Here is a 27,515-nt window from a genome sequence, read left to right on the forward strand (position 1 = left end):
CCTGACTGACAGGAGCAGAGAGAACAGACTCCAGTCACTAGGATGTGACCCCGGCCTGACTGACAGGAGCAGAGAGAACACACTCCAGTCACTAGGATGGGACCCCGGCCTGACTGACAGGAGCAGAGAGAACAGACTCCAGTCACTAGGATGTGACCCCGGCCTGACTGACAGGAGCAGAGAGAACAGACTCCAGTCACTAGGATGGGACCCCGGCCTGACTGACAGGAGCAGAGAGAACAGGCTCCAGTCACTAGGATGGGACCCCGGCCTGACTGACAGGAGCAGAGAGAACAGACTCCAGTCACTAGGATGGGACCCCGGCCTGACTGACAGGAGCAGAGAGAACCGGCTCCAGTCACTAGGATGGGACCCCGGCCTGACTGACAGGAGCAGAGAGAACAGACTCCAGTCACTAGGATGGGACCCCGGCCTGACTGACAGGAGCAGAGAGAACAGGCTCCAGTCACTAGGATGGGACCCCGGCCTGACTGACCGGAGCAGAGAGAACAGACTCCAGTCACTAGGATGGGACCCCGGCCTGACTGACAGGAGCAGAGAGAACAGGCTCCAGTCACTAGGATGGGACCCCGGCCTGACTGACAGGAGCAGAGAGAACAGACTCCAGTCACTAGGATGGGACCCCGGCCTGACTGACAGGAGCAGAGAGAACAGACTCCAGTCACTAGGATGGGACCCCGGCCTGACTGACAGGAGCAGAGAGAACAGACTCCAGTCACTAGGATGGGACCCCGGCCTGACTGACAGGAGCAGAGAGAACAGACTCCAGTCACTAGGATGGGACCCCGGCCTGACTGACAGGAGCAGAGAGAACAGACTCCAGTCACTAGGATGGGACCCCGGCCTGACTGACAGGAGCAGAGAGAACAGACTCCAGTCACTAGGATGTGACCCCGGCCTGACTGACAGGAGCAGAGAGAACAGACTCCAGTCACTAGGATGGGACCCCGGCCTGACTGACAGGAGCAGAGAGAACAGACTCCAGTCACTAGGATGTGACCCCGGCCTGACTGACAGGAGCAGAGAGAACAGACTCCAGTCACTAGGATGGGACCCCGGCCTGACTGACAGGAGCAGAGAGAACAGGCTCCAGTCACTAGGATGGGACCCCGGCCTGACTGACAGGAGCAGAGAGAACCGGCTCCAGTCACTAGGATGGGACCCCGGCCTGACTGACAGGAGCAGAGAGAACAGACTCCAGTCACTAGGATGGGACCCCGGCCTGACTGACAGGAGCAGAGAGAACAGACTCCAGTTACTAGGATGGGACCCCGGCCTGACTGACAGGAGCAGAGAGAACAGACTCCAGTCACTAGGATGGGACCCCGGCCTGACTGACAGGAGCAGAGAGAACAGGCTCCAGTCACTAGGATGGGACCCCGGCCTGACTGACAGGAGCAGAGAGAACAGGCTCCAGTCACTAGGATGTGACCCCGGCCTGACTGACAGGAGCAGAGAGAACAGACTCCAGTCACTAGGATGGGACACCGGCCTGACTGACAGGAGCAGAGAGATCAGACTCCAGTCACTAGGATGGGACCCCGGCCTGACTGACAGGAGCAGAGAGAACAGACTCCAGTCACTAGGATGGGACCCCGGCCTGACTGACAGGAGCAGAGAGAACAGGCTCCAGTCACTAGGATGGGACCCCGGCCTGACTGACAGGAGCAGAGAGAACAGGCTCCAGTCACTAGGATGGGACCCCGGCCTGACTGACAGGAGCAGAGAGAACAGACTCCAGTCACTAGGATGTGACCCCGGCCTGACTGACAGGAGCAGAGAGAACAGGCTCCAGTCACTAGGATGGGACCCCGGCCTGACTGACAGGAGCAGAGAGAACAGGCTCCAGTTACTAGGATGGGACCCCGGCCTGACTGACAGGAGCAGAGAGAACAGACTCCAGTTACTAGGATGGGACCCCGGCCTGACTGACAGGAGCAGAGAGAACAGACTCCAGTCACTAGGATGGGACCCCGGCCTGACTGACAGGAGCAGAGAGAACAGACTCCAGTCACTAGGATGTGACCCCGGCCTGAATGACAGGAGCAGAGAGAACAGACTCCAGTCACTAGGATGTGACCCCGGCCTGACTGACATGAGCAGAGAGAACAGACTCCAGTCACTAGGATGGGACCCCGGCCTGACTGACAGGAGCAGAGAGAACAGACTCCAGTTACTAGGATGGGACCCCGGCCTGACTGACAGGAGCAGAGAGAACAGACTCCAGTCACTAGGATGTGACCCCGGCCTGACTGACAGGAGCAGAGAGAACAGACTCCAGTTACTAGGATGTGACCCCGGCCTGACTGACAGGAGCAGAGAGAACAGACTCCAGTCACTAGGATGTGACCCCGGCCTGACTGACAGGAGCAGAGAGAACAGACTCCAGTCACTAGGATGGGACCCCGGCCTGACTGACAGGAGCAGAGAGAACAGACTCCAGTTACTAGGATGGGACCCCGGCCTGACTGACAGGAGCAGAGAGAACAGACTCCAGTCACTAGGATGGGACCCCGGCCTGACTGACAGGAGCAGAGAGAACAGACTCCAGTCACTAGGATGTGACCCCGGCCTGAATGACAGGAGCAGAGAGAACAGACTCCAGTCACTAGGATGTGACCCCGGCCTGACTGACATGAGCAGAGAGAACAGGCTCCAGTTACTAGGATGGGACCCCGGCCTGACTGACAGGAGCAGAGAGAACAGACTCCAGTCACTAGGATGGGACCCCGGCCTGACTGACAGGAGCAGAGAGAACAGACTCCAGTCACTAGGATGGGACCCCGGCCTGACTGACAGGAGCAGAGAGAACAGACTCCAGTCACTAGGATGGGACCCCGGCCTGACTGACAGGAGCAGAGAGAACAGACTCCAGTTACTAGGATGGGACCCCGGCCTGACTGACAGGAGCAGAGAGAACAGACTCCAGTCACTAGGATGGGACCCCGGCCTGACTGACAGGAGCAGAGAGAACAGACTCCAGTCACTAGGATGTGACCCCGGCCTGAATGACAGGAGCAGAGAGAACAGACTCCAGTCACTAGGATGTGACCCCGGCCTGACTGACATGAGCAGAGAGAACAGGCTCCAGTTACTAGGATGGGACCCCGGCCTGACTGACAGGAGCAGAGAGAACAGACTCCAGTCACTAGGATGTGACCCCGGCCTGACTGACAGGAGCAGAGAGAACAGACTCCAGTCACTAGGATGGGACCCCGGCCTGACTGACAGGAGCAGAGAGAACAGACTCCAGTCACTAGGATGTGACCCCGGCCTGACTGACAGGAGCAGAGAGAACAGACTCCAGTCACTAGGATGTGACCCCGGCCTGACTGACAGGAGCAGAGAGAACAGACTCCAGTCACTAGGATGGGACCCCGGCCTGACTGACAGGAGCAGAGAGAACAGACTCCAGTCACTAGGATGTGACCCCGGCCTGACTGACAGGAGCAGAGAGAACAGACTCCAGTCACTAGGATGGGACCCCGGCCTGACTGACAGGAGCAGAGAGAACAGGCTCCAGTCACTAGGATGGGACCCCGGCCTGACTGACAGGAGCAGAGAGAACAGACTCCAGTCACTAGGATGGGACCCCGGCCTGACTGACAGGAGCAGAGAGAACAGACTCCAGTCACTAGGATGGGACCCCGGCCTGACTGACAGAAGCAGAGAGAACAGACTCCAGTCACTAGGATGGGACCCCGGCCTGACTGACAGGAGCAGAGAGAACAGACTCCAGTCACTAGGATGGGACCCCGGCCTGACTGACAGGAGCAGAGAGAACAGGCTCCAGTCACTAGGATGGGACCCCGGCCTGACTGACAGGAGCAGAGAGAACAGGCTCCAGTCACTAGGATGGGACCCCGGCCTGACTGACATGAGCAGAGAGAACAATCTCCAGTCACTAGGATGGGACCCCGGCCTGACTGACAGGAGCAGAGAGAACAGACTCCAGTCACTAGGATGGGACCCCGGCCTGACTGACAGGAGCAGAGAGAACAGACTCCAGTCACTAGGATGGGACCCCGGCCTGACTGACAGGAGCAGAGAGAACAGACTCCAGTCACTAGGATGTGACCCCGACCTGACTGACAGGAGCAGAGAGAACAGACTCCAGTCACTAGGATGTGACCCCGGCCTGACTGACAGGAGCAGAGAGAACAGACTCCAGTCACTAGGATGTGACCCCGGCCTGACTGACAGGAGCAGAGAGAACAGACTCCAGTCACTAGGATGGGACCCCGGCCTGACTGACAGGAGCAGAGAGAACAGACTCCAGTCACTAGGATGGGACCCCGGCCTGACTGACAGGAGCAGAGAGAACAGACTCCAGTCACTAGGATGGGACCCCGGCCTGACTGACAGGAGCAGAGAGAACAGGCTCCAGTCACTAGGATGGGACCCCGGCCTGACTGACAGGAGCAGAGAGAACAGGCTCCAGTCACTAGGATGGGACCCCGGCCTGACTGACAGGAGCAGAGAGAACAGACTCCAGTCACTAGGATGTGACCCCGGCCTGACTGACAGGAGCAGAGAGAACAGACTCCAGTCACTAGGATGTGACCCCGACCTGACTGACAGGAGCAGAGAGAACAGACTCCAGTCACTAGGATGGGACCCCGGCCTGACTGACAGGAGCAGAGAGAACAGACTCCAGTCACTAGGATGGGACCCCGGATGACTGACAGGAGCAGAGAGAACAGACTCCAGTCACTAGGATGTGACCCCGGCCTGACTGACAGGAGCAGAGAGAACAGACTCCAGTCACTAGGATGGGACCCCGGCCTGACTGACAGGAGCAGAGAGAACAGACTCCAGTCACTAGGATGTGACCCCGGCCTGACTGACAGGAGCAGAGAGAACAGACTCCAGTCACTAGGATGGGACCCCGGCCTGACTGAAAGGAGCAGAGAGAACAGGCTCCAGTCACTAGGATGTGACCCCGGCCTGACTGACAGGAGCAGAGAGAACAGACTCCAGTCACTAGGATGGGACCCCGGCCTGACTGACAGGAGCAGAGAGAACAGACTCCAGTCACTAGGATGTGACCCCGGCCTGACTGACAGGAGCAGAGAGAACAGACTCCAGTCACTAGGATGGGACCCCGGCCTGACTGACAGGAGCAGAGAGAACAGACTCCAGTCACTAGGATGGGACCCCGGCCTGACTGACAGGAGCAGAGAGAACAGACTCCAGTCACTAGGATGGGACCCCGGCCTGACTGACAGGAGCAGAGAGAACAGGCTCCAGTCACTAGGATGGGACCCCGGCCTGACTGACAGGAGCAGAGAGAACAGACTCCAGTCACTAGGATGGGACCCCGGCCTGACTGACAGGAGCAGAGAGAACAGACTCCAGTCACTAGGATGGGACCCCGGCCTGACTGACAGGAGCAGAGAGAACAGACTCCAGTCACTAGGATGGGACCCCGGCCTGACTGACAGGAGCAGAGAGAACAGACTCCAGTCACTAGGATGGGACCCCGGCCTGACTGACAGGAGCAGAGAGAACAGACTCCAGTCACTAGGATGGGACCCCGGCCTGACTGACAGGAGCAGAGAGAACAGACTCCAGTCACTAGGATGTGACCCCGGCCTGACTGACAGGAGCAGAGAGAACAGACTCCAGTCACTAGGATGGGACCCCGGCCTGACTGACAGGAGCAGAGAGAACAGGCTCCAGTCACTAGGATGGGACCCCGGCCTGACTGACAGGAGCAGAGAGAACCGGCTCCAGTCACTAGGATGGGACCCCGGCCTGACTGACAGGAGCAGAGAGAACAGACTCCAGTCACTAGGATGGGACCCCGGCCTGACTGACAGGAGCAGAGAGAACAGACTCCAGTTACTAGGATGGGACCCCGGCCTGACTGACAGGAGCAGAGAGAACAGGCTCCAGTCACTAGGATGGGACCCCGGCCTGACTGACAGGAGCAGAGAGAACAGGCTCCAGTCACTAGGATGGGACCCCGGCCTGACTGACAGGAGCAGAGAGAACAGACTCCAGTCACTAGGATGGGACACCGGCCTGACTGACAGGAGCAGAGAGAACAGACTCCAGTCACTAGGATGGGACCCCGGCCTGACTGACAGGAGCAGAGAGATCAGACTCCAGTCACTAGGATGGGACCCCGGCCTGACTGACAGGAGCAGAGAGAACAGACTCCAGTCACTAGGATGGGACCCCGGCCTGACTGACAGGAGCAGAGAGAACAGACTCCAGTCACTAGGATGGGACCCCGGCCTGACTGACAGGAGCAGAGAGAACAGGCTCCAGTCACTAGGATGGGACCCCGGCCTGACTGACAGGAGCAGAGAGAACAGGCTCCAGTCACTAGGATGTGACCCCGGCCTGACTGACAGGAGCAGAGAGAACAGACTCCAGTCACTAGGATGGGACCCCGGCCTGACTGACAGGAGCAGAGAGAACAGACTCCAGTCACTAGGATGGGACCCCGGCCTGACTGACAGGAGCAGAGAGAACAGACTCCAGTCACTAGGATGGGACCCCGGCCTGACTGACAGGAGCAGAGAGAACAGACTCCAGTCACTAGGATGGGACCCCGGCCTGACTGACAGGAGCAGAGAGAACAGGCTCCAGTCACTAGGATGGGACCCCGGCCTGACTGACAGGAGCAGAGAGAACAGGCTCCAGTTACTAGGATGGGACCCCGGCCTGACTGACAGGAGCAGAGAGAACAGGCTCCAGTTACTAGGATGGGACCCCGGCCTGACTGACAGGAGCAGAGAGAACAGACTCCAGTCACTAGGATGGGACCCCGGCCTGACTGACAGGAGCAGAGAGAACAGACTCCAGTCACTAGGATGGGACCCCGGCCTGACTGACAGGAGCAGAGAGAACAGGCTCCAGTCACTAGGATGGGACACCGGCCTGACTGACAGGAGCAGAGAGAACAGACTCCAGTCACTAGGATGGGACCCCGGCCTGACTGACAGGAGCAGAGAGATCAGACTCCAGTCACTAGGATGGGACCCCGCCTGACTGACAGGAGCAGAGAGAACAGACTCCAGTCACTAGGATGGGACCCCGGCCTGACTGACAGGAGCAGAGAGAACAGACTCCAGTCACTAGGATGGGACCCCGGCCTGACTGACAGGAGCAGAGAGAACAGGCTCCAGTCACTAGGATGGGACCCCGGCCTGACTGACAGGAGCAGAGAGAACAGGCTCCAGTCACTAGGATGTGACCCCGGCCTGACTGACAGGAGCAGAGAGAACAGGCTCCAGTCACTAGGATGGGACCCCGGCCTGACTGACAGGAGCAGAGAGAACAGGCTCCAGTTACTAGGATGGGACCCCGGCCTGACTGACAGGAGCAGAGAGAACAGACTCCAGTTACTAGGATGGGACCCCGGCCTGACTGACAGGAGCAGAGAGAACAGACTCCAGTCACTAGGATGGGACCCCGGCCTGACTGACAGGAGCAGAGAGAACAGACTCCAGTCACTAGGATGGGACCCCGGCCTGACTGACAGGAGCAGAGAGAACAGACTCCAGTCACTAGGATGGGACCCCGGCCTGACTGACAGGAGCAGAGAGAACAGGCTCCAGTCACTAGGATGGGACCCCGGCCTGACTGACAGGAGCAGAGAGAACAGGCTCCAGTCACTAGGATGGGACCCCGGCCTGACTGACAGGAGCAGAGAGAACAGGCTCCAGTTACTAGGATGGGACCCCGGCCTGACTGACAGGAGCAGAGAGAACAGACTCCAGTTACTAGGATGGGACCCCGGCCTGACTGACAGGAGCAGAGAGAACAGACTCCAGTCACTAGGATGGGACCCCGGCCTGACTGACAGGAGCAGAGAGAACATACTCCAGTCACTAGGATGGGACCCCGGCCTGAGTGACAGGAGCAGAGAGAACAGGCTCCAGTCACTAGGATGGGACCCCGGCCTGACTGACAGGAGCAGAGAGAACAGGCTCCAGTCACTAGGATGGGACCCCGGCCTGACTGACAGGAGCAGAGAGAACAGACTCCAGTCACTAGCATGGGACCCCGGCCTGACTGACAGGAGCAGAGAGAACAGACTCCAGTCACTAGGATGGGACCCCGGCCTGACTGACAGGAGCAGAGAGAACAGACTCCAGTCACTAGGATGGGACCCCGGCCTGACTGACAGGAGCAGAGAGAACAGGCTCCAGTCACTAGGATGGGACCCCGGCCTGACTGACAGGAGCAGAGAGAACAGACTCCAGTCACTAGGATGGGACCCCGGCCTGACTGACAGGAGCAGAGAGAACAGACTCCAGTCACTAGGATGGGACCCCGGCCTGACTGACAGGAGCAGAGAGAACAGACTCCAGTCACTAGGATGTGACCCCGGCCTGACTGACAGGAGCAGAGAGAACAGACTCCAGTTACTAGGATGGGACCCCGGCCTGACTGACAGGAGCAGAGAGAACAGACTCCAGTCACTAGGATGGGACCCCGGCCTGACTGACAGGAGCAGAGAGAACAGGCTCCAGTCACTAGGATGTGACCCCGGCCTGACTGACAGGAGCAGAGAGAACAGGCTCCAGTCACTAGGATGGGACCCCGGCCTGACTGACAGGAGCAGAGAGAACAGGCTCCAGTTACAAGGATGGGACCCCGGCCTGACTGACAGGAGCAGAGAGAACAGACTCCAGTTACTAGGATGGGACCCCGGCCTGACTGACAGGAGCAGAGAGAACAGACTCCAGTCACTAGGATGGGACCCCGGCCTGACTGACAGGAGCAGAGAGAACAGACTCCAGTCACTAGGATGGGACCCCGGCCTGACTGACAGGAGCAGAGAGAACAGACTCCAGTCACTAGGATGGGACCCCGGCCTGACTGACAGGAGCAGAGAGAACAGGCTCCAGTCACTAGGATGGGACCCCGGCCTGACTGACAGGAGCAGAGAGAACAGGCTCCAGTCACTAGGATGGGACCCCGGCCTGACTGACAGGAGCAGAGAGAACAGGCTCCAGTTACTAGGATGGGACCCCGGCCTGACTGACAGGAGCAGAGAGAACAGACTCCAGTTACTAGGATGGGACCCCGGCCTGACTGACAGGAGCAGAGAGAACAGACTCCAGTCACTAGGATGGGACCCCGGCCTGACTGACAGGAGCAGAGAGAACAGACTCCAGTCACTAGGATGGGACCCCGGCCTGACTGACAGGAGCAGAGAGAACAGGCTCCAGTCACTAGGATGGGACCCCGGCCTGACTGACAGGAGCAGAGAGAACAGGCTCCAGTTACTAGGATGGGACCCCGGCCTGACTGACAGGAGCAGAGAGAACAGACCCCAGTCACTAGCATGGGACCCCGGCCTGACTGACAGGAGCAGAGAGAACAGACTCCAGTCACTAGGATGGGACCCCGGCCTGACTGACAGGAGCAGAGAGAACAGACTCCAGTCACTAGGATGGGACCCCGGCCTGACTGACAGGAGCAGAGAGAACAGGCTCCAGTCACTAGGATGGGACCCCGGCCTGACTGACAGGAGCAGAGAGAACAGACTCCAGTCACTAGGATGGGACCCCGGCCTGACTGACAGGAGCAGAGAGAACAGACTCCAGTCACTAGGATGGGACCCCGGCCTGACTGACAGGAGCAGAGAGAACAGACTCCAGTCACTAGGATGGGACCCCGGCCTGACTGACAGGAGCAGAGAGAACAGGCTCCAGTCACTAGGATGGGACCCCGGCCTGACTGACAGGAGCAGAGAGAACAGGCTCCAGTCACTAGGATGTGACCTCGGCCTGACTGACAGGAGCAGAGAGAACAGACTCCAGTCACTAGGATGGGACCCCGGCCTGACTGACAGGAGCAGAGAGAACAGACTCCAGTCACTAGGATGGGACCCCGGCCTGACTGACAGGAGCAGAGAGAACAGACTCCAGTCACTAGGATGGGACCCCGGCCTGACTGACAGGAACAGAGAGAACAGGCTCCAGTCACTAGGATGGGACCCCGGCCTGACTGACAGGAACAGAGAGAACAGACTCCTGTCACTAGGATGTGACCCCGGCCTGACTGACAGGAGCAGAGAGAACAGACTCCAGTCACTAGGATGTGACCCCGGCCTGACTGACAGGAGCAGAGAGAACAGACTCCAGTCACTAGGGTGTGACCCCGGCCTGACTGACAGGAGCAGAGAGAACAGACTCCAGTCACTAGGATGTGACCCCGGCCTGACTGACAGGAGCAGAGAGAACAGACTCCAGTCACTAGGATGTGACCCCGGCCTGACTGACAGGAGCAGAGAGAACAGGCTCCAGTCACTAGGATGTGACCCCGGCCTGACTGACAGGAGCAGAGAGAACAGACTCCAGTCACTAGGATGTGACCCCGGCCTGACTGACAGGAGCAGAGAGAACACACTCCAGTCACTAGGATGGGACCCCGGCCTGACTGACAGGAGCAGAGATAACAGGCTCCAGTCACTAGGATGTGACCTCGGCCTGACTGACAGGAGCAGAGAGAACAGACTCCAGTCACTAGGATGTGACCCCGGCCTGACTGACAGGAGCAGAGAGAACAGACTCCAGTCACTAGGATGGGACCCCGGCCTGACTGACAGGAGCAGAGAGAACAGACTCCAGTCACTAGGATGGGACCCCGGCCTGACTGACAGGAACAGAGAGAACAGGCTCCAGTCACTAGGATGGGACCCCGGCCTGACTGACAGGAACAGAGAGAACAGACTCCTGTCACTAGGATGTGACCCCGGCCTGACTGACAGGAGCAGAGAGAACAGACTCCAGTCACTAGGATGTGACCCCGGCCTGACTGACAGGAGCAGAGAGAACAGACTCCAGTCACTAGGGTGTGACCCCGGCCTGACTGACAGGAGCAGAGAGAACAGACTCCAGTCACTAGGATGTGACCCCGGCCTGACTGACAGGAGCAGAGAGAACAGACTCCAGTCACTAGGATGTGACCCCGGCCTGACTGACAGGAGCAGAGAGAACAGGCTCCAGTCACTAGGATGTGACCCCGGCCTGACTGACAGGAGCAGAGAGAACAGACTCCAGTCACTAGGATGTGACCCCGGCCTGACTGACAGGAGCAGAGAGAACAGACTCCAGTCACTAGGATGTGACCCCGGCCTGACTGACAGGAGCAGAGAGAACAGACTCCAGTCACTAGGATGTGACCCCGGCCTGACTGACAGGAGCAGAGAGAACCGGCTCCAGTCACTAGGATGGGACCCCGGCCTGACTGACAGGAGCAGAGAGAACAGACTCCAGTCACTAGGATGGGACCCCGGCCTGACTGACAGGAGCAGAGAGAACAGACTCCAGTCACTAGGATGGGACCCCGGCCTGACTGACAGGAGCAGAGAGAACAGACTCCAGTCACTAGGATGTGACCCCGGCCTGACTGACAGGAGCAGAGAGAACAGACTCCAGTCACTAGGATGTGACCCCGGCCTGACTGACAGGAGCAGAGAGAACAGACTCCAGTCACTAGGATGGGACCCCGGCCTGACTGACAGGAGCAGAGAGAACAGACTCCAGTCACTAGGATGGGACCCCGGCCTGACTGACAGGAGCAGAGAGAACAGACTCCAGTCACTAGGATGGGACCCCGGCCTGACTGACAGGAGCAGAGAGAACAGACTCCAGTCACTAGGATGTGACCCCGGCCTGACTGACAGGAGCAGAGAGAACAGACTCCAGTCACTAGGATGTGACCCCGGCCTGACTGACAGGAGCAGAGAGAACAGACTCCAGTCACTAGGATGTGACCCCGGCCTGACTGACAGGAGCAGAGAGAACAGACTCCAGTCACTAGGATGGGACCCCGGCCTGACTGACAGGAGCAGAGAGAACAGACTCCAGTCACTAGGATGGGACCCCGGCCTGACTGACAGGAGCAGAGAGAACAGACTCCAGTCACTAGGATGGGACCCCGGCCTGACTGACAGGAGCAGAGAGAACAGGCTCCAGTCACTAGGATGGGACCCCGGCCTGACTGACAGGAGCAGAGAGAACAGACTCCAGTCACTAGGATGGGACCCCGGCCTGACTGACAGGAGCAGAGAGAACAGACTCCAGTCACTAGGATGGGACCCCGGCCTGACTGACAGGAGCAGAGAGAACAGGCTCCAGTCACTAGGATGGGACCCCGGCCTGACTGACAGGAGCAGAGAGAACAGACTCCAGTCACTAGGATGTGACCCCGGCCTGACTGACAGGAGCAGAGAGAACAGGCTCCAGTCACTAGGATGTGACCCCGGCCTGACTGACAGGAGCAGAGAGAACAGGCTCCAGTCACTAGGATGGGACCCCGGCCTAAATGACAGGAGCAGAGAGAACAGACTCCAGTCACTAGGATGGGACCCCGGCCTGACTGACAGGAGCAGAGAGAACAGACTCCAGTCACTAGGATGGGACCCCGGCCTGACTGACAGGAGCAGAGAGAACAGACTCCAGTCACTAGGATGGGACCCCGGCCTAAATGACAGGAGCAGAGAGAACAGACTCCAGTCACTAGGATGGGACCCCGGCCTGACTGACAGGAGCAGAGAGAACAGACTCCAGTCACTAGGATGGGACCCCGGCCTGACTGACAGGAGCAGAGAGAACAGGCTCCAGTCACTAGGATGGGACCCCGGCCTGACTGACAGGAGCAGAGAGAACAGGCTCCAGTCACTAGGATGGGACCCCGGCCTGACTGACAGGAGCAGAGAGAACAGGCTCCAGTCACTAGGATGGGACCCCGGCCTAAATGACAGGAGCAGAGAGAACAGACTCCAGTCACTAGGATGGGACCCCGGCCTGACTGACAGGAGCAGAGAGAACAGACTCCAGTCACTAGGATGGGACCCCGGCCTGACTGACAGGAGCAGAGAGAACCGGCTCCAGTCACTAGGATGTGACCCCGGCCTGACTGACAGGAGCAGAGAGAACAGACTCCAGTCACTAGGATGGGACCCCGGCCTGACTGACAGGAGCAGAGAGAACAGACTCCAGTCACTAGGATGGGACCCCGGCCTGACTGACAGGAGCAGAGAGAACAGACTCCAGTCACTAGGATGTGACCCCGGCCTGACTGACAGGAGCAGAGAGAACAGACTCCAGTCACTAGGATGGGACCCCGGCCTGACTGACAGGAGCAGAGAGAACAGACTCCAGTCACTAGGATGTGACCCCGGCCTGACTGACAGGAGCAGAGAGAACAGACTCCAGTCACTAGGATGTGACCCCGGCCTGACTGACAGGAGCAGAGAGAACAGTCTCCAGTCACTAGGATGGGACCCCGGCCTGACTGACAGGAGCAGAGAGAACCGGCTCCAGTCACTAGGATGTGACCCCGGCCTGACTGACAGGAGCAGAGAGAACAGGCTCCAGTCACTAGGATGGGACCCCGGCCTGACTGACAGGAGCAGAGAGAACAGACTCCAGTCACTAGGATAGGACCCCGGCCTGACTGACAGGAGCAGAGAGAACAGACTCCAGTCACTAGGATGGGACCCCGGCCTGACTGACAGGAGCAGAGAGAACAGGCTCCAGTCACTAGGATGGGACCCCGGCCTGACTGACAGGAGCAGAGAGAACAGACTCCAGTCACTAGGATGGGACCCCGGCCTGACTGACAGGAGCAGAGAGAACAGACTCCAGTCACTAGGATGTGACCCCGGCCTGACTGACAGGAGCAGAGAGAACAGACTCCAGTCACTAGGATGTGACCCCGGCCTGACTGACAGGAGCAGAGAGAACAGACTCCAGTCACTAGGATGGGACCCCGGCCTGACTGACAGGAGCAGAGAGAACAGACTCCAGTCACTAGGATGGGACCCCGGCCTGACTGACAGGAGCAGAGAGAACAGGCTCCAGTCACTAGGATGGGACCCCGGCCTGACTGACAGGAGCAGAGAGAACAGACTCCAGTCACTAGGATTGGACCCCGGCCTGACTGACAGGAGCAGAGAGAACAGGCTCCAGTCACTAGGATGGGACCCCGGCCTGACTGACAGGAGCAGAGAGAACAGACTCCAGTCACTAGGATGGGACCCCGGCCTGACTGACAGGAGCAGAGAGAACAGACTCCAGTCACTAGGATGTGACCCCGGCCTGACTGACAGGAGCAGAGAGAACAGGCTCCAGTCACTAGGATGGGACCCCGGCCTGACAGACAGGAGCAGAGAGAACAGACTCCAGTCACTAGGATGTGACCCCGGCCTGACTGACAGGAGCAGAGAGAACCGGCTCCAGTCACTAGGATGGGACCCCGGCCTGACTGACAGGAGCAGAGAGAACAGACTCCAGTCACTAGGATGGGACCCCGGCCTGACTGACAGGAGCACAGAGAACAGACTCCAGTCACTAGGATGGGACCCCGGCCTGACTGACAGGAGCAGAGAGAACAGACTCCAGTCACTAGGATGGGACCCCGGCCTGACTGACAGGAGCACAGAGAACAGACTCCAGTCACTAGGATGGGACCCCGGCCTGACTGACAGGAGCAGAGAGAACAGACTCCAGTCACTAGGATGGGACCCCGGCCTGACTGACAGGAGCAGAGAGAACAGACTCCAGTCACTAGGATGGGACCCCGGCCTGACTGACAGGAGCAGAGAGAACAGACTCCAGTCACTAGGATGGGACCCCGGCCTGACTGACAGGAGCAGAGAGAACAGACTCCAGTCACTAGGATGGGACCCCGGCCTGACTGACAGGAGCAGAGAGAACAGACTCCAGTCACTAGGATGGGACCCCGGCCTGACTGACAGGAGCAGAGAGAACAGACTCCAGTCACTAGGATGGGACCCCGGCCTGACTGACAGGAGCAGAGAGAACAGACTCCAGTCACTAGGATGTGACCCCGGCCTGACTGACAGGAGCAGAGAGAACAGGCTCCAGTCACTAGGATGGGACCCCGGCCTGACTGACAGGAGCAGAGAGAACAGACTCCAGTCACTAGGATGGGACCCCGGCCTGACTGACAGGAGCAGAGAGAACAGGCTCCAGTCACTAGGATGGGACCCCGGCCTGACTGACAGGAGCAGAGAGAACAGGCTCCAGTCACTAGGATGGGACCCCGGCCTGACTGACAGGAGCAGAGAGAACAGACTCCAGTCACTAGGATGGGACCCCGGCCTGACTGACAGGAGCAGAGAGAACAGACTCCAGTCACTAGGATGGGACCCCGGCCTGACTGACAGGAGCAGAGAGAACAGACTCCAGTCACTAGGATGTGACCCCGGCCTGACAGGAGCAGAGAGAACAGACTCCAGTCACTAGGATGTGATCCCGGCCTGACTGACAGGAGCAGAGAGAACAGACTCCAGTCACTAGGATGGGACCCGTTCAGTTTCTGTTTGGGATCCTGTCTTTTTACCGGACAAAAAGCTCCTGCATGTAAGGATTTTTTGTCCAGTCTTTTTGACAAAATCTGTGGCGGAGGCTCCAAGCGCAGGTGTGAACAAGTGCAGGCCACGTATTATGTATTTAAAATGACTTCAACTTTCCCCCTCTTCCTCGGCTAAAAATACTCCTCAAAAATAGTAAGAGGAGTATTTTTACTCTTTCGGAAAAAATGTAGTGCAACCTCTGACAGCAGGACTGCAGCTTTGGAGGTGAATGGAGCATAGGACATGTTGTGACAGCAGGACTGCAGCTTTGGAGGTGAATGGAGCATAGGACATGTGACAGCAGGACTGCAGCTCTGGAGGTGAATGGTGCATAGGGCATGTTTTGACAGCAGGACTGCAGCTCTGTAGGTAAATGGAGCATAGGACATGTTGTGACAGCAGGACTGCAGCTCTGGAGGTGAATGGAGCATAGGACATGTGACAGCAGGACTGCAGCTCTGGAGGTGAATGGAGCATAGGACATGTTCTGACAGCAGAACTGCAGCTCTGGAGGTGAATGGAGCATAGGACATGTTGTGACAGCAGGACTGCAGCTCTGGAGGTGAATGGAGCATAGGACATGTTGTGACAGCAGGACTGCAGCTCTGGAGGTGAATGGAGCATAGTGTCAGCAGAGGTGCTGCCCCCCCAGGTCTGGGGTTTGGGGGGTCACTGGTAGCAGCTCACTACTGGTGGCGGAGGGGCGGCAGAGGCCGTGAAGTGGTCTTACCTCGCACACTCAGGAAGGCGGAGGTCACGGCGTCCCCGGCCATGAAGGTGACTCGGCAGCTGTCCTCCGCCGTCAGGTTCTTCAGCAGCAGCAGATGCCGGCGGCCATTCTCGAAGTAAACCATCTCCACGTTGTCGGAGCTCTTGGCCGCCTCGTCATCCACCAGCCAGTTGTAGTTGTAGCACTCCGGCTTAGAGAGGTAGCACTCAAACAGTGCCTCCCCGCCCTCCAGCGCCTCCACGTTCTCCAGACCCTGCAGGATCTTATTCTTCTCTACAGGAAACAGAAGGAACGATGACATCATCAGGAGGTGAAACCATCAACGGCACCGGAGCGTAATAAACCATACATTATAATGATATTACTGTACCGGAGCGTAATAAACCGTACATAATGATATTACTGTACCGGAGCGTAATAAACCTTACATAATGATATTACTGTACCGGAGCGTAATAAACTGTACATTATAATGATATTACTGTACCGGAGCGTAATAAACCGTACATAATGATATTACTGTACCGGAGCGTAATAAACCTTACATAATGATATTACTGTACCGGAGCGTAATAAACTGTACATTATAATGATATTACTGTACCGGAGCGTAATAAACCGTACATAATGATATTACTGTACCGGAGCGTAATAAACCGTACATAATGATATTACTGTACCGGAGCGTAATAAACCGTACATTATAATAATATTACTGTACCGGAGCGTAATAAACCGTACATAATGATATTACTGTACCGGAGCGTAATAAACCGTACATTATAATGATATTAATGTACCGGAGCGTAATAAACCGTACATAATGATATTACTGTACCGGAGCGTAATAAACCGTACATTATAATGATATTACTGTACCGGAGCGTAATAAACCGTACATTATGATATTACTGCACTGCAGCCTAATACACCATACATTATAATGATATTACTGTACCGGAGCGTAATAAACCGTACATTATAATGATATTACTGTACCGGAGCGTAATAAACCGTACATTATGATATTACTGCACTGCAGCCTAATACACAATACATTATAATGATATTACTGTACTGGAGGTTAATACACCATACAGTATAATGGTATTACTGTACTATAGCGTAATACACCGTACATTATAATGATTTTACTGCACTGGAGCGTAATATACAAACCGGATTCCAAAAAAGTTGGGACACTAAACAAATTGTGAATAAAAACTGAATGCAATGATGTGGAGATGGCAAATGTCAATATTTTATTTGTAATAGAACGTAGATGACGGATCAAACGTTTAATCCGAGTAAATGTATCATTTTAAAGGAAAATTTTCACGGTGTCAACAAATCCCAAAAAAGTTGGGACAAGTAGCAATAAGAGGCTGGAAAAAGTAAATTTGAGCATAACGAAGAGCTGGAAGACCAATTAACACTAATTAGGTCAATTGGCAACATGATTGGGTATAAAAAGAGCTTCTCAGAGTGGCAGTGTCTCTCAGAAGCCAAGATGGGTAGAGGATCACCAATTCCCACAATGTTGCGCAGAAAGATAGTGGAGCAATATCAGAAAGGTGTTACCCAGCGAAAAACTGCAAAGACTTTGCATCTATCATCAACTGTGCATAACATCATCCGAAGATTCAGAGAATCTGGAACAATCTCTGTGCGTAAGGGTCAAGGCGGTAAAACCATACTGGATGCCCGTGATCTCCGGGCCCTTAAACGACACTGCACCTCAAACAGGAATGCTACTGTAAAGGAAATCACAGAATGGGCTCAGGAATACTTCCAGAAACCATTGTCAGTGAACACAATCCACCGGGCCATCCGCCGCTGCCAGCTGAAACTCTACAGTGCAAAGAAGAAGCCATTTCTAAGCAAGATCCACAAGCTCAGGCGTTTTCACTGGGCCAGGGATCATTTAAAATGGAGTGTGGCAAAATGGAAGACTGTTCTGTGGTCAGACGAGTCACGATTCGAAGTTCTTTTTGGAAATCTGGGACGCCATGTCATCCGGACCAAAGAGGACAAGGACAACCCAAGTTGTTCTCAACGCTCAGTTCAGAAGCCTGCATCTCTGATGGTATGGGGTTGCATGAGTGCGTGTGGCATGGGCAGCTTGCATGTCTGGAAAGGCACCATCAATGCAGAAAAATATCTTCAGGTTCTAGAACAACATCTGCTCCCATCCAGACGTCATCTCTTTCAGGGAAGACCCTGCATTTCTCAACAAGATAATGCCAGACCACATTCTGCATCAATCACAACATCATGGCTGCGTAGGAGAAGGATCCGGGTACTGAAATGGCCAGTCTGCAGTCCAGATCTTTCACCTATAGAGAACATTGGGCGCATCATAAAGAGGAAGGTGCAACAAAGAAGGCCCAAGACGATTGAACAGTTAGAGGCCTGGATTAGACAAGAATGGGAGAGCATTCCTATTTCTAAACTGGAGAAACTGGTCTCCTCGGTCCCCAGACGTCTGTTGAGTGTTGTAAGAAGAAGGGAAGATGCCACACAGTGGTGAAAATGGCCTTGTCCCAACTTTTTGGGGATTTGTTGACACCATGAAATTCTGATTCAACATATTTTTCCCTTAAAATGGTACATTTTCTCCGTTTAAACTTTTGTTCCGTGATTTATGTTCTATTCTGAATAAAATATTAGAAGTTGGCACCTCCACATCATTGCATTCAGTTTTTATTCACGATTTGTATAGTGTCCCAACTTTTTTGGAATCCGGTTTGTACCTTAGATTATAATGATTTTATTGTACTGGAGCATAATACACCATACATTATAATGATATTACTAGTGTTGACCGAGCATGCTCGGCCGAATACCGCATGTGCTCGAGTCTCCTCCCCCGCACGTTTGTTGGCTGCTACATGCAGGTAAGTGCTGCCCTCACTGTAATGCCGTAGCCATGTTGGTTACTGGCATTACAGTGATTGGCTGGCCGGAACGCGTCATCGGGTGCGGAGAATAGGAAGGAACAGACAGTGTAGGGAGTGAATTTTTTTCTTAAAAAACTTGGCAGAGACCCAAAAGTCCTTTTAAGGACTATTGTGTGCGGCAGCAATATCTATTTTTAGCGCATCCTGTGCAATAGTTAGGTCGCTGCGGACAGTGACATGAGCGGCGCTACATCTCCTGTGTAACGTGTGCGCATCCCAAAAATATCTGTGCCGTCCAGTGTACTTTTACCGTAGACTGTGTCCGCTGCGGACAGTGACATTACCTGGGGTACATCTCCTGTGTAACGTTTCCTAATCACAAATACCTTTTGTAATTTATTTCCGCATACACTTCCAAATCCTACGCTACTGTACGTCTGACATACGTTCAAGCATATATAACATTTCATATGCGGAAGGCGAGCAGTAAGGGACAGGGCAGCGGCCGTCCTGCTGATGGTGCACGCAGAGGCCGTGGGCGCGGTGAAACTGTACCTGCTGCCAGAGCACAAGAAACACACTCATCCACGATACCTAGCTTCATGTCCCAGTTTGCAGGGCGGTGCAGGACACCACTCTCGAAGTCAGACCAGTGCGAGCAGGTGGTCGGTTGGATTTCAATAGATAATGAGTCCAGTCGGTTAAGCACCACCCTGTCTTCCACCAAGTCCAGTCTCAGTAGTCCAGTCTCAGTAGTCTGGTCAACACAATCCTCACCCTGATCCTGCTTCCTCCCACCATGGAGAGTCTGGCCAAACAAGTGATCCCACACTCGGATATTCAGAGGACCTCTTTTCATCGCCATTCCTTCATTTGGGCCTCTCCACAAGCACACTTGAAGAGGGACACGAGGAGATTGTGTGCCCTGATTCCCAAACTCTTGAGCATCCACATTCACAAGAAGATGACAGTGGGGAACGGTAATTACTGTTTCACGAGGTGGATGATGATGAGACACAGTTGCCAATGAGTCAACGGCAATTACTGTCTCAAGAGGTTGATGATGAGGATGAGACACAGTTGTCAATAACTGAGTTTCTTGTTAGGTCAACAAGTCAGGAGGATGACCAAAGTGAGGAAGTGGAAGAGGAGGTGATGGACGATGAAGTCACTGACCCAACCTGGGAAGGTGGAAAGCCGAGCGAGGATAGCAGTACAGAGGGGGAGGGATCCACAGCACCGCAACAGGCTGGAAGAGTCAGTGGGGGGGTGGTAAAAGGGAAAAGGCAGGCCACACCAAACAGGCCCGCAACTGTTCCCCAAAGCACACCCTTGCAGTAATCTCCCTTGCCAAGGGGTAGGTGTTCCGCAGTCTGGCGCTTTTTTGAGGAAAGCGCGGACGACAAAAGAATTGTAATTTGCAACTTGTGGCGTACCAAATTGAGCAGGGGCGTGAACACTCGCAACCTCACCACCACCAGCATGATCCGCCACATGGCATCAAAGCACCGTAATAGGTGGGCCGAACACCTGGGTCCACAACCAGTGTCTGTGGGTCACACCACTGCCTCCTCTTCCCTTGTCAAAGGCGCAGGCCCGGATGCCTCCCGCCCTGCACGTGGACCTTCACAAGCACCATCAGCGACCACATCCACTTCCGTGTCCCAGCGCAGAGTACAAATGTCCTTACCCCAGGCATTTGAACACAAGCGCAAATACCCAGCCACCCACCCACAGGCCATAGCACTAAATGCGCAACTTTCCAAATTACTGGCCCTGGAAATGTTGCCATTTAGGCTTGTGGACACTGAGGCCTTCCGCAGCCTGATGTCGGCTGCCGTCCCTCGTTACGCAGTCCCCAGCCACCACTATTTTTCAAGGTGTGCCGTGCCCGTCTTACACCAGCATGTGTCCCGTAACATCACCCGTGCCCTGACCAACGCAGTTACTGGGAAGGTCCACTTAACGACTGACACATGGACAAGTGCTTTCGGCCAGGGACGCTGCATTTCCCTGACGGCACACTGGGTGAACGCTGTGGAGGTCGGGAGCTAGTCGTACCCTGGGATGGCACAGGTGCTACCGGCGCGGGCCCTACATCAATCAGGGTTTCCGCCAGCACCTACATTAGTGGCTCCAACCCCCCTTTGCCTCCTCCACCACTTTCACCTCTGAATTATCCGCATGCAGCACCAGTCAGACATCAGTCAGTAGCTGGAAGCAGTGTAGCACTGCAGTGGGGAAGCGGCAACAGGCCGTGCTGAAGCTGATCTGCTTAGGGGACAAACAGCACACACCGCCGCAGAGCCGTGGCAGGGGATAAGGGACCAGACTGAGCTGTGGCTCTCCCCACTCAACCTAGAACCAGGCATGGTTGTGTCTGATAATGGCTGTAACTTGGCGGTGGCTTTGAAGCTTGGCAAGCTCACACACATACCATGCCTTGCCCAAGTCTTCAACTTAGTGGTTCAGCGGTTTCTCAAAACCTACCCCAATTTGCCTGAGCTACTGGTGAAGGTGCGCCGCGTGTGTGCACATTTCCGCAAGTCATCGACAGCTTCAGCCGGTCTGTCAACGCTGTTGGTCAGGCTTTGTGAGCAGCAGAGGGCAGTAGTGGAATACCAGCTGCAACATACTAGTCGCCTTTCCAGTCAGCTTCCGCTCTTCACAAGCGAGGAGTGGGCATGGATGTCTGACCTCTGTGAGGTTTTACACAACTTTGAGGAATCAACACAGATGGTGAGCGGCGATAACGCTATTATCAGCGTAACCATCCAACTTCTGTGTCTTCTCAAACCCTCGCTGCTCACAATTAAGGTGGACGCTTTGTATGTGGAAGAGGTGGAACTGGGGGAAGACAGTACACAGGGTGATAGCCAGACCACCCTCAGATAGTCTTCTCAGCGCAAATTGGATGATGAGGGGAAGTAGGATGAGCAGGAGACGGTTAGGAGACGGTTGCCTCCGCTACAGAGGGTAGTACCCATGGAAGTTTAATTCCATCTGTTCAGCGTGGGTGGGCAGAAGAGGATGAGGAGATTGAGAGTCATCCTCCTGATGACGACAGCGAAGTCTTGCCTGTTGGTATTCTGGCACACATGGCTGACTTCATGTTGAGCTGCCTTTCCCGTGACCCACGCATTTTACGCATTTTGGACAAAATGGTGCAATACCAGAAGGTCCTTGTTGAAAAATTGCTCCAAAAATTTCCATCTGACAACGCTGATGGCAGAGTCCGTAGTTCCTTGGGCAACCAAGGAGGGGAGACGAGGGGAACACACAGCAGTTCCAACAGGCAGGGCAACACTCTCCAAGGCCTGGGACAGTTACATGACACCCCGCCAGCACCCTCACCCTGATGCGCGGCCTAGTGTCACAAGGAGGGAAACATTTTGTAAGATGGTGAAGGAGAAGATAGCAGACCGTGTCAGCATCCTCAATGATCCCTCAGTGCCTTACAACTACTGGGTGTCCAAGCTGGACACGTGCCACGAACTGGCGCTCTACGCCTTGGAGGTGCTGGCCTGTCCTGCCGCCAGTGTTTTGTCTGAGCGGGTATTTAGTGCTGCTGGGGGCATAATAACTGATAAGCGCATCCGCCTGTCAACTGAAAATGCTGACAGGTTAACTCTTATAAAAATGGACACGGCCTGGATTGCCCCTGACTTCTCTACTCCAGCAGAGGAAAGCGGATGAACAAAGGCACTTTACATGTGTTGTTTATAATGTACTGCATACACTGTATTCCCTGCACCCCTTCCACCACAAACAGGGTATATGGTTCAATCTTCCTTTTCTTGTCTCCCTCCTCCTCCATCTTATCAACATGCTTATTAGGCTGCCCTCGCTCCTAATGTTGTAGAGGATCAGCTCACCTGCAGGCCCTCACCTACAATCTTTTAGAGGATCAGCTCACCAGCAGGCCCTCACCTACAATCTTTTAGAGGGTCAGCTCACCAGCAGGCTCTCACCTACAATCTTTTAGAGGATCAGCTCACCTACAGGCCCTCACCTACAATCTTTTAGAGGATCAGCTCACCTGCAGGCTCTCACCTACAATCTTTTAGAGGGTCAGCTCACCTGCAGGCCCTCGCATATAATGTTTTTGAGGGTCAGCGTACCAGCAGGCCCTCGCCCATAATTTTTCGATGCTCAGACCAGCAGCAGGCACTCGCCCCTAATGTTTTGGATGGTCAGATCAGCAGGCCCTTGCTCCTAATGTTTTTGAGGGTCACCAGCAGGCCATCAATCATAATTTTTCAAGGCTGTGTATGATGCCCTCCTCTATGTGTAATAAAGGGTGTATTGGAGCGCTGGTTCCTTGTAATGTTTGGCAGCCCTTTCACTTAGTGCATAGGCTTTATGAGTGTAGGAGTCCCACTACCTGAACCATTGTACCACAATGTGAATGAGGCCCTCCCTTATGTGATATACAGGTTACCTCTTCTCCCTGGAACGCCCTCTGCCGCCGGGGAGAGAGGTCAGCTACCTCTCTCCCAGGAACTCCATCTGCAGTTACGGGGAGAAGTCGGCTACCTCTTCTCCCTGGGTCTCCATCTGCAGTTGGGGGGAGAGGTCAGATACCTCTTCTCCCTGGGTCTCCATCTGCCGCTGGGGAGGGAGGTCAGCTACCTCTTCTCCCTGGGTCTCCATCTGCAGTTGGGGGGAGAGGTCAGATACCTCTTCTCCCTGGGTCTCCATCTGCCGCTGGGGAGAGAAGTCAGCTACCTCTTCTCCCTGGGTCTCACTCTGCCGCTGGGGAGAGAGGTCGGCTACCTCTTCTCCCTGGGTCTCCATCTGCAGTTCAGGAGAGAGGTCAGCTACCTCCTCTCCCTGGGTCTCCATCTGCCGCTGGGGAGAGAAGTCAGCTACCTCTTCTCCCTGGGTCTCCATCTGCCGCTGGGGAGAGAGGTCAGCTACCTCTTCTCCCTGGAACGCCCTCTGCCACTGGGGGAGAGATCAGCTACCTCTTCTCCCAGGAACTCCATCTGCAGTTGGGGGGAGAGGTCAGCTACCTCTTCTCCCTGGGTCTCCATCTGCCGCTGGGGAGAGAGGTCGGCTACCTCTTCTCCCTGGGTCTCCATCTGCAGTTGAGGAGAGAGGTCGGCTACCTCTTCTCCCTGGGTCTCCATCTGCCGCTGGGGAGAGAGGTCGGCTACCTCTTCTCCCTGGGTCTCCATCTGCCGCTGGGGAGAGGGGTCGGCTACCTCTTCTCCCTGGGTCTCCATCTGCCGCTGGGGAGAGGGGTCGGCTACCTCTTCTCCCTGGGTCTCCATCTGCAGTTGAGGAGAGAGGTCGGCTACCTCTTCTCCCTGGGTCTCCATCTGCCGCTGGGGAGAGAGGTCAGATACCTCTTCTCTCTAGGTCTCCATCTGCAGTTCAGGAGAGAGGTCGGCTACCTCTTCTCCCTGGGTCTCCATCTGCCGCTGGGGAGAGAGGTCAGCTACCTTTTCTCCCTGGGTCTCCATCTGCAGTTCAGGAGAGAGGTCGGCTACCTCTTCTCCCTGGGTCTCCATCTGCAGTCCAGGAGAGAGGTCGGCTACCTCTTCTCCCTGGGTCTCCATCTGCCGCTGGGGAGAGAGGTCGGCTACCTCTTCTCCCTGGGTCTCCATCTGCAGTTCAGGAGAGAGGTCAGCTACCTCCTCTCCCTGGGTCTCCATCTGCCGCTGGGGAGAGAAGTCAGCTACCTCTTCTCCCTGGGTCTCCATCTGCCGCTGGGGAGAGAGGTCAGCTACCTCTTCTCCCTGGAACGCCCTCTGCCACTGGGGGAGAGATCAGCTACCTCTCTCCCAGGAACTCCATCTGCAGTTGGGGGGAGAGGTCAGCTACCTCTTCTCCCTGGGTCTCCATCTGCAGTTGAGGAGAAAGGTCAGCTACCTCTTCTCCCTGGGTCTCCATCTGCAGTTGAGGAGAGAGGTCGGCTACCTCTTCTCCCTGGGTCTCCATCTGCCGCTGGGGAGGGAGGTCGGCTACCTCTTCTCCCTGGGTCTCCATCTGCAGTTCAGGAGAGAGGTCAGCTACCTCCTCTCCCTGGGTCTCCATCTGCCGCTGGGGAGAGAAGTCAGCTACCTCTTCTCCCTGGGTCTCACTCTGCCGCTGGGGAGAGAGGTCGGCTACCTCTTCTCCCTGGGTCTCCATCTGCAGTTCAGGAGAGAGGTCAGCTACCTCCTCTCCCTGGGTCCATCTGCCGCTGGGGAGAGAAGTCAGCTACCTCTTCTCCCTGGGTCTCCATCTGCCGCTGGGGAGAGAGGTCAGCTACCTCTTCTCCCTGGAACGCCCTCTGCCACTGGGGGAGAGATCAGCTACCTCTTCTCCCAGGAACTCCATCTGCAGTTGGGGGGAGAGGTCAGCTACCTCTTCTCCCTGGGTCTCCATCTGCCGCTGGGGAGAGAGGTCGGCTACCTCTTCTCCCTGGGTCTCCATCTGCAGTTGAGGAGAGAGGTCGGCTACCTCTTCTCCCTGGGTCTCCATCTGCAGTTGAGAGAGGTCAGCTACCTCTTCTCCCTGGGTCTCCATCTGCCGCTGGGGAGAGGGGTCGGCTACCTCTTCTCCTTGGGTCTCCATCTGCAGTTCAGGAGAGGGGTCGGCTACCTCTTCTCCTTGGGTCTCCATCTGCCGCTGGGGAGAGGGGTCGGCTACCTCTTCTCCCTGGGTCTCCATCTGCAGTTGAGGAGAGAGGTCGGCTACCTCTTCTCCCTGGGTCTCCATCTGCCGCTGGGGAGAGAGGTCAGATACGTCTTCTCCCTGGGTCTCCATCTGCAGTTCAGGAGAGAGGTCAGATACCTCTTCTCCCTGGGTCTCCATCTGCAGTTCAGGAGAGAGGTCGGCTACCATTTCTCCCTGGGTCTCCATCTGCCGCTGGGGAGAGAGGTCAGCTACCTTTTCTCCCTGGGTCTCCATCTGCAGTTCAGGAGAGAGGTCGGCTACCTCTTCTCCCTGGGTCTCCATCTGCAGTTCAGGAGAGAGGTCGGCTACCTCTTCTCCCTGGGTCTCCATCTGCCGCTGGGGAGAGAGGTCAGCTACCTCTTCTCCCTGGGTCTCCATCTGCAGTTCAGGAGAGAGGTCAGCTACCTCTTCTCCCTGGGTCTCCATCTGCAGTTGGGGAGAGAGGTCGGCTACCTCTTCTACCTGGAACTCACCAGGCTGCTGGTCAGAGAGGCCGTCTGTCTCCTCTTCCTGGAACCCCAGGGCTGTACCAGGTGCTGGGCAGAGGCTTGTAGCACTCAGCCCTGTTGTCAGCGCCTCACCTGGGGACTCAGCAAGCTTTACAACCTCCACAGAAAAGTAAATTAAATCCACAGTCTCTGAGCATATGGCTTCCACTGGGTCTGAGACACTCTGCTGGACGCGTCCTAGCAGCTCCTTGTATGCCTTTCCCAGTAGCTATTCTTGTTTTACCACGGACTCCAAATCAGCTCTGAAACTCTCTCCAAACCAAGCAAGCTTTCCCGATATGCAAAAAGGTCCTCCAGGGCAGAGTCCCGCTCATCCCCAATCTCAAACATATCCACCAAGGTGTCCCACAAAAGTCCTGGGTCATCAAAGCTGTAGCCCTCTGGATATTCAGCTGTAAATCCCGGCTGTGCTTGTTCTGCATACCAATGCAGGGCACGATACCATTCATCCAGCTTTACCTCTCACTGAACCAACTTGTGCAAATCAGCCACCCAATGCTCCTGAGGCTGCTCTCCCAGGATAGCTATTCGCAGGCCCATCTGATCCCGGACCCTTTGTTCTGGAGATGGATTAAACCGGCCCCGGTGTGCCTTGGCAATATTCCATAGAAATGTCCGTGCCGTCTGCCTGAGGGCGAAGTAGTCTTCCATAGACAGACCCTTTTCTCCCTTTGGACAGATGATCCACAACCATTTGGAGTACTCCACTGCCAGGGTCATGGCTGCTTGAGTCAGTTCTCCTCAGCCGGCTGAGAAATAAATCCCGGTGGTGGTTTGGACTGCTCCGTAGGGAGGAAGCAAATCCCACTGCTTGCCACCAATTGTGACGGACCGCCTGGTACCCTGACTGGGTATGTCCGTCCGAAAACAGCTTCCCCTCCGCTGGAACACGCATTCCAGTGTCCTCAGCCCAAACCTGCCTAATAATTGGACAGAGCCAATATATGAGGACAGAACGCTAAACTCCTCAATCATCAGGCAACACCAAAGAACTGACTTTATTGAAGACCAACTCCGTATATATACAGTTCAAGAACATAACTCAATCAAACATGAACAGCATGCAAACAGACATCCCCTCCCCAGTGTCCTAATGAAAGAATAGGGAGAGAGGAGACACATGTGATGGGATTATCTCCTGAGTGTATCATAGGGTGATGTACTCCTCTACACCGGAGTCGGCTACTCCTAGAGTCAGCTATCTCAATCCCATCACTAACACAATAGAACAAAGGGACAAATAAACTAACACATTCATTGGGATTATCAGTGCAGAGTTTACCCTTTTTGTGTTGCAGGATTCATACCCTGCACCTTTAATGGGCAATAGTAAAGAT

At 55.5% G+C, this 27,515-nt stretch overlaps 1 protein-coding gene across 28 annotated transcripts in view; it reads right to left on the minus strand.

Moving 5' to 3' along the window:
- The window catches only part of OBSCN (obscurin, cytoskeletal calmodulin and titin-interacting RhoGEF), a 622,289-nt gene that overhangs the window by 314,913 nt on the left and 279,861 nt on the right, over window positions 1–27,515 (minus strand). For all 28 annotated transcript variants that reach the window (XM_040431714.1, XM_040431713.1, XM_040431717.1 and 25 more), the window contains one exon: window positions 16,104–16,376. In XM_040431714.1, coding sequence (XP_040287648.1) covers window positions 16,104–16,376 — 273 coding nt within the window. The remainder of the gene's footprint in view (window positions 1–16,103; window positions 16,377–27,515) is intronic.

Source organism: Bufo bufo, chromosome 5 (assembly GCF_905171765.1).
Source record: "Bufo bufo chromosome 5, aBufBuf1.1, whole genome shotgun sequence".
NCBI classification, from domain to species: Eukaryota; Metazoa; Chordata; class Amphibia; order Anura; family Bufonidae; genus Bufo; species Bufo bufo.